Here is a 10,880-nt window from a genome sequence, read left to right on the forward strand (position 1 = left end):
CCCATGGGAATAGGGTGTCCTGAAGCAACACTTCCCCCAAGTGAAGTGTTGATAAGTCTGGTTATCAGAAAGATATTATTGGGAGTGTGATACTCAGGGTATTTACATTTTCTTGATAGTGTTAGTCATATGAAAGCTGACAAAGAAGGTAAAAGAGCAGCGTTGTGGCGCAATATCAACAGGCAGCTGTCCCCTGGCTTCCCGATAAATAGGATGACTCGCATTGCTGAGCGGTGTGGTCACTGCCAGAGGAATGGCCCTCTCACATTTCTTCTTGATTCACATATTCAGTGGGGTTACTTATCATCCCCTCCCTCTTCTGCTTCCCAGACACTAAGTCTGGGATGAAAATTCACCTGCCTCTGAGTTGGCCAGTGGTGGGGGCTGGGATGTTACTTGGGTTCCCAGGTTGGAAGATTATCTCACCCAGCCCTAGCTATATAAGCTGACCGGTGTGGAGGAGCTTAGCAGGGCCAACTCAAGCGATTCATTCCACAAGAGAAAAACATACAGGCGAACTTCAGGCCAACACGATGATGCTGCAAGTACAAGAGCTGGTATGTGAGACGTTATTTTTATGCAATGAAAACTGGTTCGGTCTTGGTTTTTATTGAAAATCGAAACATCCTTTTCTTTCAGGCATAGTGCACAGGTACTCTGAAAATGTCATATATGAAAAATGGTTGGTTTATGTGATGAAATTAGAGAAATTGGAAAAATGGAGCTGGCAGGAATGAATTTTCTACATATTTCCTATTCATTATCTTCTCCTTTGGTTTTATTACTGGAGTGTTGAATCACATGTAATTATCAAAATGCTTTAGGGAAGAAGTTCTATTGCAAGAACATATGCCTGAAAACTTTACAAGTCAAGGCCAAGAGTCATCAAAAGTACCTAAAATGGAAGAATTTTAAATAATCAGAGGGGGTTGTGGTTTTCCTAGGAGAAATGTAACTAAGCAGATTAAAAGTAGATTTAAATGTATCAATCTAATCTAAACCTTGATTTAACTAAGACAGCAGGACAAGCACCTGAAAGTGATTCCTGGAACATTGGAGCGACGCGTCGCAGCCTGAGATCTGACAGTGTGCTGCATGGAGGTGGCTGTCACCAGGGAGGAAGGACCAGAAACCTCCTGCAGCATCCACTGCAGAGAAAGACCCCGGGACAGGCCCCCATACTTCTGACCCTGCCATCTTCTTCCCTTATAGGTCACAGGGAAGAAGAATGGCAGTGGAGACACCGGGGAGTTCCTTCCTGAGGATTTCACAGATGGAGAGTATGAAGCTGCTGTTACTTTGGAGAAGCAAGAGGACCTGAAAACGCTTCCAGCCCACCATGTGAGCCTTGGGGAGCAACAGTGGAGAATTGAGAAACAACGAGAGGCAGAGGTAAGAGCCTTCCATGAAATCCACCAGTGGGAGGTTGGGAATGGAGTAGGGGATAGAGGTGTCAAGCAGGATAAAGGAAACAAAATGCCCCCACTTTGAAGATGTTTCTTTACCAAATTTGAACCTATAAAGAGGTAACTTCTATGGGACCGGTTATGGGAAATAATTCTTTGGCGAGACTATGGCCTCTGGATTCTGAATCAATGATTGCATGTTCTATGACCGTGCTCCAACTGAAAGACTTGGAAAGAAAAATGTGTCCAGTGAATTTCTTGTCATACGCCACCCAGTTAACCCCAAGCAAGGGAGACCTATTTTTTCTCAATAATGTGGTTTGTGCTCCATGGATCATTGTTTGACTATGTCTGCTATCTGTGTTGATAAGATCTTTGCTGCTGGGTGAATTTTCATGACTTACTAACTGCAGATAAAACATGCATTAGTTAGCTGTAGTCCCAGGACAGTCTGTTTAATGGACTCTGCTTAGAGGACCACCTGAAAGAGATCGACATTGATTTTTCAAAGTGTAGCACTTATTAATAGATTCTTTGGGGGCAAAAAAAAACTTCTTGAGTATGATAAGGAAAAAAACTACAAAAATCTTGGCTTTGTTTATGGCAGTAATTACAAAATCATCAGAGACTAGGTCCTATCTCCAATTAGTCAAAAGCTGATGCTACATGTAAGAGAAGTGAAGATGAAGGTAATTAGCTGAAAAATTAGACCCCTCAAATACTTGAATAAGAAATCACTGAATCAAAAACAAAAATTTAATTAAAAAGTTATTTTTGCTCAAACTGTTCATATACTTATCTCAGATCTTAAAGATTTTGTTTAGACGAGGCCAGAATGCTTTTCAGTAGAACTCACCATATACTGAAATATGGATTTCTTTTTCAGCTCAAGAAGAAAAAGCTAGAACAAAGATCAAAGCTTGAAAATTTAGAAGACCTTGAAATTATCATTCAACTGAAGAAAAAGAAAAAATACAGGAAAACTAAAGTTCCAGTTGTGAAGGACCCTGAACCTGAAATTATCGTAAGAGCTACTTGATTTCGTAGTATTGCATGTCTGATGTGTATGCTACAGGGAATAAATATCTGTGTAGGGTTTGATTGAATGTTGGAACACTCATGGTAACTTTCACACTATTTTTGGCTTCAGACAGAACCTGTAGATGCGCCTCGCTTTCTGAAGGCTGCCCTGGAGAATAAACTGCCAGTAGTAGAAAAATTCTTGTCAGACAAGAACAACCCAGATGTCTGTGATGAGGTAAGGCTTATACAAAGCGCTGCAAAATCCAGCTCATTAATTTTGTGTTTCTTATGCTTTACTGCAGCCTTGCTAATATAGTGCCAAAAATCAATCCACCTGAAACAGTTTCCCCAGCTGTTGCCACATATGCCAGCAGTGTAATAGGATAGTATAGGGTACCAAAAAAAAAAAAAAAAAAAAGCTGGATTAGTGCTATGAATTGAATCATTTTTTGCACTCTCATATACTTTTGGTTGATTTTTCAGTTTGTCTTTAACTTCATACATCCTTGAGATAGACTTTTAATTAGGTAAGGCCAACAAGTCACCTTTACAGAAATATATTATTAGCATTATCTCTGATGGGATACAAAACATCAGCTCTAGATAGGGAATCTAGAGACTGGAGTTCAAGTGCCAGCTCTATCACTACTTCACCACTTGGTTTTTAGAAGGTAATTTTTATTTTCTGGACCTTACTTCCTTATCTATAAATAGAAGGCATTGGTGTGAAATGGTGCCTAAAGTTGTTCCAGCTTTAATAGTCTATTCATCCATTCATACGAAGCCAATTTACCAGAAATCACTAATCCTTTTTGTATTCTTTCCCCGATGAATTGAAAGAGGGAATTATCTCTGAAGTTGAACTAAAAATGAGTGTCCCGTTTTCTTAAAAATGAATTGAATATTTTTTGATATTTAACCCAGAGACAGTCCCAGATGGAAGAAAACTGTCTGATCTGCATGCAGATACAAACAATGAAGGCACAAAATACAAGAAAGGAAAAATCAGCATTGAACCTCAAGTTCACATCCCTCAATGTAGATCTCTGGGCACTTAGGAATGTACATTGCAAGGAGCTCAGATCTCAGTTGCAGGATGAGTGTTCTGATTGTGCAATTTTAGTGAATTTGACATTTCTAATTCATAAAGAAGCCTCCAATTCTCTATCAATGAGGTCATCAGAGCATCCAGATTCATACCTCCTAGAAAGGATTTATGCACTTTTTAAGGTATTTCTCTCTCTCTCTCTCTCTCTCCCCCCTTTTAATATCTATTCTAACAGTATAAACGGACAGCTCTTCACAGAGCGTGCCTAGAAGGACATTTGGCAATTGTGGAGAAGTTAATGGAAGCTGGAGCCCAGATCGAATTCCGTGATATGGTAAATATATTTCTTTGCTTGGAAACAAGCCAAAATGAGTAGACTGTATGAAGCTCGAGGAAACCTACGATGAAACACGGGGCTGACTGGATTGAAAATTGATCTGAGAGAACTAGGCAAAAGCTTATTTCCCCATACGAAAAAAAGTTGGGAGATGGGACTAGGTCATGTGGAAAGTATTTTCTATACATACTGAAAAGGAGAGGAGTGATCCAGGGAAAAGAAGGAAGTGAACGCTGTTGAACAGAATTCAATATCCTCATCAAAGAGTTGGGTCATTATCAAGTCAGTAGCATTACTGAGAAGTAATACAGTCGACACTTGCCTTTCAATGTCCCTGTCCTTCCATTATACACGGCAGTCTGCCTGTGGCCCCTTGGCTGCCAGCAGTGAATCAGAATTCTCTAGCTGCACACCTTATATGATAGATGCCGATTGCCATCGATGAAATTTGAGGCTAGACTGAATACTAAATGAATTGCATCTATGGAAAGCAGCTGCTATTCAGACCTCAATAATTCAACCATTCTGATTTCTACAAAGACCAGTATATAGCATATTTTACGAACTGAAATTGAGCTGGAGAAATGCTTTATTTAAATGCAGCTCAATTTGACTTTACAGCAAAGTAGAAAAGGAATATCAAAAGAGTCCAAAGGATTTGGCCAAAATTGAACCCGAAAGACAAACACACAGAAAAACAATTAAAGAAACAAAAATAAAGTTTGCATGGAAAAACACTAAAATTCATGAGTGTGGGACTTGGAAGGCCAGGGATGTACCAAACAGATCGGTGAAGAGGGCATCTTCTGAGTAAGAGCAGTGTGCAGTGACCACAAATGATAACAATCGAGGTAAGAGGCTGTGCTAGCACAAATGACAGCAGAAAACCAGCAAGAGATGAGGAAAAAACAGCAAGGACACAGGAAGAGGTGTCAGATCCAGGTTAAAATCTTTTGGAAGAAACTACTTTTATTCTGCCAGAATTTTAAAATACATTTGTCTAGATATTTTGAGTATATGTATTTGGCAAAAGTGGTTAAAGTTCCAGGCAGATGTGGGTCTGAATATCTATTCTGCCACTTACTTACTAGCTTTTTCATTGGGCAAGAAACTTGAGTATTTTGAAAGGAGCTTTGTTTTTCTCATCTATAAAATGAGCACAGCAACACCTGCCTCATAACGTTGCTGGGAGGATCCACACATCTAGAGTAGCACCATGCTGGTATGAGAAAATTCTCAGTAAAATTGTAGTTCTTATTTTTTTAGTTAGATTTATTGAGTCTCCTAATGATGCACACGTATGCACACAGATATACATACACATGTGAGTGCATATACTCACATTCACACACATATTTTAGCTAAAACATTTGGCAAAGAGCCTTGCACTAGAATGCCTGGAAGTGGCCATCTAGCAAGGACAGCCATTGTTACCACCGATGCCCTAGCAAACCTGATGTTCTGGGCCTTAGAAACCAAGTATTAATTCCTTCAAACAGATTCTTCTTTATATTAAGTCATGTCCTTGTACCTTCCGGTATAGCTTGAATCCACAGCCATCCACTGGGCGAGCCGGGGAGGAAACTTGGATGTCTTAAAATTGTTGCTGAATAAAGGAGCAAAAATCAGTGCCCGGGATAAGGTATTCCTGCTCTTCCGGCCCTGCCCGCACCCTCCCCTTCCTCTCCCTCTCCCTCCTTGCCTTCCCCTCCGTCTTTTATCTCTCTTTCTTCCCCTCCTCCTCACTTTCTCCTCTCCCCACCCCCACTCCCAAACCCCTCACCACTGTGATCAGCTGAGAGGGCCACTTCCCCCCTCTCACGCGCCTTGGGGTTTGGGACCGTTCCTGTCCTCAATGCCCAGCAAATCAGCAGCATTCCTCAATTTCCCAGTTGCTCAGCACGGCGCTGCATGTGGCGGTGAGGACTGGCCACTACGAGTGCGCGGAGCATCTCATCGCCTGTGAGGCGGACCTCAACGCCAAAGACCGGGTGAGCAGCTGGGCAGAGTTAGCTTCACTCCTTTTAGTTGGAATCACTTCCCAGCCAGGTACCCCAACAAGACCCCCTTCCTGGCCTCGGGCCCGCCTTTAGCCCGTTCACTCTTCTTCTCTAGGAAGGAGACACTCCCCTGCATGATGCTGTGAGACTGAATCGTTACAAGATGATCAGACTCCTGATTATGTACGGCGCCGACCTCAATGTCAAGAACTGTGTAAGTGCTCCAAAGCAGGGGACCCACTAGCAGGCTTTCACATTTACAAACGCGTATCTCGCAAACTTGACATTGGTCCCACAATGGTAGTATCTCAGGGGTCCTCTGATGGTTTAAGTGCTCCTATCCATTCTATTATGACACTGCTAAACTTGGCAAGGACTCAGGTCACCCGGTCAGGGATGGGGGAAGCCAAAGTGAGTGCTATGACTGTGTCTAGTAATTCTTTTAAAAATTTGGTCTTGAAAATACAAGATGGTCAAATCGCTCACCTTCACGAACACAAGTTCAATCTTGGCCTTGGCCATCCCTAGCTGAGCAAAGCCTGGAGTGGTCAGGAATACAGACACCCACCATTCCTGAAGTGGTTTAAAGTTCTGCAGTGGTCAAAGCAGCTAAGAGCCAATGAACACAAATTAATGTCTAATCCGGGTAATTCTGAATAGCCCTCCCCTCCTTACAACAGCATGACAGGCTACCACTTTCTTCTAGTGGTAGCTGTGCTTTTGCCTATATTTTTGAGATAATTTCCATCTATTCTCCACTTTGGTTTATCTGCACATTCCTCAAAATAATTTCCTATATTTAGGTCCTGAAAATGCTTGTATAAGTCCCTTCTACAAGTATGTATTAATTTAGCTTCATCTGTAATCAAAGAACATAACCAACTTCTCATGGTCCCAATTCCCAAACACCATCTAATAAAAGCTTTAAAAATATCACCCAGAGGAATGGGTGTAAATTACTGAAGAAATAACTTGAAAGCTTTTGGAGAATCGCTTTAAAAAAAGAAGGAAAAGAAAACCCCAGTGATCGTACAATGCGAATAATTTCTTCTCCTTATTGTGCTACTATAGGACTGAGAGGAATATTTTATCATTTAAAAAAAAAAAAACCAAACTGCCTTGGTAACAAGAACAAAGAATAAATGCAAGAAATAGAGACTGGTTGGGAAAGTGTTAACAGTAGGGGTCCCTTGTCCTTGATATTGGGATTGGTCTTATCTAATAACTTGGATAAAGTACTAGAAAAAAGAGTATATTCAATGAAATCTCCTAAGCTTCAGAAAATATGATGATCTTTTTCTCTGGCAGTGAGACACTACCAGCAGAGATAAATAGCATACAGATTTGGGGAGACTGTAAGTAGCCAGAAAATCAAGAGATAGATTTCGATAGGGAGCAGGGAAAGGAGTTTATGGAGGAATAGCCAAAGATATACACATAAGGCTCAAGGCTCTGAATATGAATTAGCCCCAGGCATAAGAGTTAATGTCATTGACCCAATGGGTCAATATTTCCCCAAAACACCCATAAGCTTTGGACACCCTCCTGAAAGGGATTGGAGACAACACAAACGATGTTATTCAGTTGTTGTCCAAAACTTTGTCTTCGCATCTGCTGATCAGCGTTTCTCAAGGAAGACGCTATGGAAGTTCCAAAGTGAAGGTTACAGGGTCACTAACTCAATATGCACAGGGTCCAGGCAGATCATATAAGTGACTTAAGTGAGTGCCTGTAGGGGTTTGTGCATGTAACTTTTAAAGGTGGAGGCTCTTCCCCAATCCACTCCATTGTTGCTCTAAGGAACCACGGGTATCATGCTGCCAATTCTTCTGATTTTTTCAGAGACCACAAACTCAGTTGGGAAATCTCTTAATTTCCAACTGTTAACAATTCATTCCAACTTTTAAGAAATCTAAGCTCTGTTTGGTCCAAAACAGCTCTCTACACTGATTTTTGTCTCAAAGCTGCCAGTTTGCATTCTCTGGGTTAAAGAGAGACTTCTGAATTAATAGAGATGGAAAAATTTAGGACTGCTCTTATTTAAAGACAAGAATTGAGAGGTGACATAGTCTTAATTTTTGTAAATATCTTGAGACATGTTCATAAAGGAAACAAATTTTGTTCTTGAAAATTATTCACACATCATTGACGTCACCTCAAAGAAAAATAAATTTATGGGATAACTCAATGTAACTTCTGAGCAGTTGTGAAAGATCTACCCTATGGAGCAATAAGAGTACTGAGAAGTACCTGAGTACTTAAGCCAAGGTGTTGAAACAGTTTGGTTACCACCGGTTTTTATTAATCAAGGAATCATTTTCCAAATAGAAAGGAACTGGTTTTTGACTGCAGAATGCTGGTGATATACAGAGGCATTTTTTGAACATCAAAATGACTTGGCATGCTCTTGCCATTTTGTGTCTAGGGACTAGGGATTTTTATCAAGACCTGAAATACTTCCATAGGGGGAAAAATGCTAATCTAGAAGACAAAAGCATTCCCGTGAGAAAAAGTGAAAGACTGGTTTGAATATAAACTGCAAATCACTCATAGAGGAAAACATGAAATACTTCAATAACATACACCTATCCATCACCTCATTAAACATACACAGAGAGAGGATGTGAATTTACAGATGCCTCCCATCTGGAAGTAAAATTTTCTCATCTATTTTGATTAGGCTGGAAAGACCCCGATGGATCTGGTGTTACACTGGCAGAATGGAACCAAAGCAATATTTGACAGCCTCAAAGAAAACTCCTACAAAACCTCTCGCATAGCTGCATTCTAAGAGAAACGGCGACAGATTCTTTGTCATCTGCTCTTCACCGGCTCTTGGAAGGCTCAGGCCCCCAAAGAAGAGCAACTAGTTATATAAAATCCAGCTTCTCTTTATCAACCTGTTGTCAAGCCACACCTGATGAAGTTTTGAGAAAGCACGGGAATATTGGTATTGAAATTTCTCTTAGCGAAACTCTATTTTTCTTTTTGTATTTATTCCTGTGTATTTATTTTTAAATGTACTCGATACCACTGATACTCAGATCCTTTATGATCATCCATTTGGTGAGCAAAGCTTAATTCATATATAACACTTCAGAGCCTTCCTGTTGATAATTCTCAAACCGAGGTAATAAGCAGTGCTCTCAGCACCTACTTTTGTGTCCCCTCACTCATGTAGGATATTTCAAGCTGTTTCTAGAAGACAAAGGAGATTATTGCAGCCCTCTTTTCTCCTGAATTTTTATTCCTGAAGTTTGAGGCATTTGAAAGCATGTAGTGACAGAAAAGGAAACAGTAGAATGAAAGAGATTGTCCTTCTGTGAGAAGGACAATAAAGTCAGACATTTTTTGCTGGGCCTGGTATTACCAAGTCACGCACTGTACCAAGGTGAAGTGAATGTCGTGAACGTGAGCAGAGCGCAGTGGAAGGAGTGGGCAAGGAGTGGGCAACTGGGCCATGCAGAATGGAATTTTCTCAAAAAAAGATGAAGGAAACCGCAAATTGTAAATGTGTAAATGTATATGATGTCATATGTATATTTTATATTCATAATAAAAGCAAACAAATTCTAAACCTCTTTCTAAACACTTCTATAAGTACAGTGGGACAGAACCATGTGGGAAAGACCATTTAGATGGGGTTTTTCTCAGTCTTCCAAGTTTTTCAGATTAGGACTGTCCTGTAGAACAGCGCTTCTCAGTATTTAATATGTATACAGATCACCTGAGGATCTTGTTACACCGCAGATTCTAGTTCTGCTGTCTGGGGTAGGACCTCAAATTCTCCATTGCTAATGAGCCCCCAGGTAATGCAGAGGCAGTGGTAAGCCACAACTACACCTTAGCAGCAAGGCTGTGAAAACCATAAAGATACCAAGGAATACAAGTTCTTTTGACCCCGATGATGGGGGAAAAGAGACTCCTGGTGGGAAGAATTATTACTGCAAGTTAAACGTACTCCAGAAGAACCATGGGGCTCCACTAATTGAGGTTTAACAATTATTGAGGACAGCGGCTGATGGCGTCCAAGGCCTCCTACGACAAAACATACATGATCAATGACTTCTAACCTCTCAGGGTTTTGTTGCCAGGTGCTGGACCAGGTGCTAAGACTTGTGATGAGAAAACCAGATTGTCTCTGCCCTGACTCCCTGGAATAGATGAATACTAAAAAAATTATCACACAAATATATAGTAAATATCTGTTAAGTACAACGAAGTAAAAAATACAGACTGCTGTGAGAGGTTAAGATGTGGAGGCACATCATTTGATTGGGGAGGGTATTTCAACAGACTTAAGGTGGTGGCTTTTCAGGGGACTCTGAAGGGCAACCTGGGGTTATTCAAGCACAGAATATTCCAGGCAATAGAGAAAATGCAGGAAAGGGCAAGGCTATGGGGAAAGTTGGGCACCTTAGGAAGTGTATGAAGGCCACCGTGGAACACTAGCTCTAGTACCCCTCCCCCAAAACCCACTCCAGACAGGATCATAGGACATAGCTTTTTAGCTGTGCCTCTAACCCTCAGAAGGGTGCACAAGCACAGTCCAAAACCAGGTCTTCAGATAGCTGGTCATGGATATATACAGTTGTGAAAATGGTTTGAAACATTTTGAACCTATCTAGTTTCCTAAAAATCCATAGAGCCCACCTCACAGGGACATCGGGGGCTTCCATTGTCTCCCTCTTTCCCAATCCCCTTTACCACCCCTCTGCCTTCCCTCTGGGGTCCTAGCTCTAACCTCTTAGATCCTTAAGGCTCGGGGTCCTTCCACTTCTTCCAGGTAAAGCACCTACAACACAGGCAACGTTTCTCTCGCTAGTACTGATGTCTCCCAGGGCACAACTTGGCTGTTATTATCATGTGACACACTTTCTCTTTATGATGTCATCCTCAAGTCACTCTCCCCAAAAGAGCTGGGAGAGTTAGAGAGAGAAGAGTAAGGGGGTTAAGCACTTTTGTGTTGACGTATGTAAAGATTTGCACTGCTTCAGAGGTAGAGGACATGAGAGACAACATGGAATAAGTTTCATAGTTCAAGGCCAACTGTTACCTAGAATGAA

General features: G+C 41.1%; 1 protein-coding gene across 2 annotated transcripts; it reads left to right on the forward strand.

Moving 5' to 3' along the window:
* Positions 1–379: 379 nt before the first annotated feature.
* ANKRD1 (ankyrin repeat domain 1) lies at positions 380–9,395 on the forward strand. 2 transcript variants are annotated; one of them, XM_011361587.2, is made up of 9 exons: positions 380–557; positions 1,213–1,392; positions 2,293–2,430; positions 2,557–2,664; positions 3,713–3,811; positions 5,358–5,456; positions 5,707–5,805; positions 5,930–6,028; positions 8,495–9,395. In XM_011361587.2, the coding sequence occupies exons 1-9, from the start codon at positions 534–536 to the stop codon at positions 8,603–8,605; spliced, it is 957 nt and encodes a 318-aa protein (XP_011359889.1). In that variant the 5' UTR covers positions 380–533; the 3' UTR covers positions 8,606–9,395. The 2 variants fall into 2 exon arrangements, with proteins under 2 accessions (XP_011359889.1, XP_023387217.1); XM_023531449.1 differs by lacking the exons at positions 380–557; positions 1,213–1,392 and adding an exon at positions 1,821–2,095.
* Positions 9,396–10,880: the final 1,485 nt, after the last annotated feature.

Source organism: Pteropus vampyrus, unplaced genomic scaffold (genome assembly GCF_000151845.1).
Source record: "Pteropus vampyrus isolate Shadow unplaced genomic scaffold, Pvam_2.0 Scaffold68, whole genome shotgun sequence".
Taxonomy (NCBI): domain Eukaryota; kingdom Metazoa; phylum Chordata; class Mammalia; order Chiroptera; family Pteropodidae; genus Pteropus; species Pteropus vampyrus.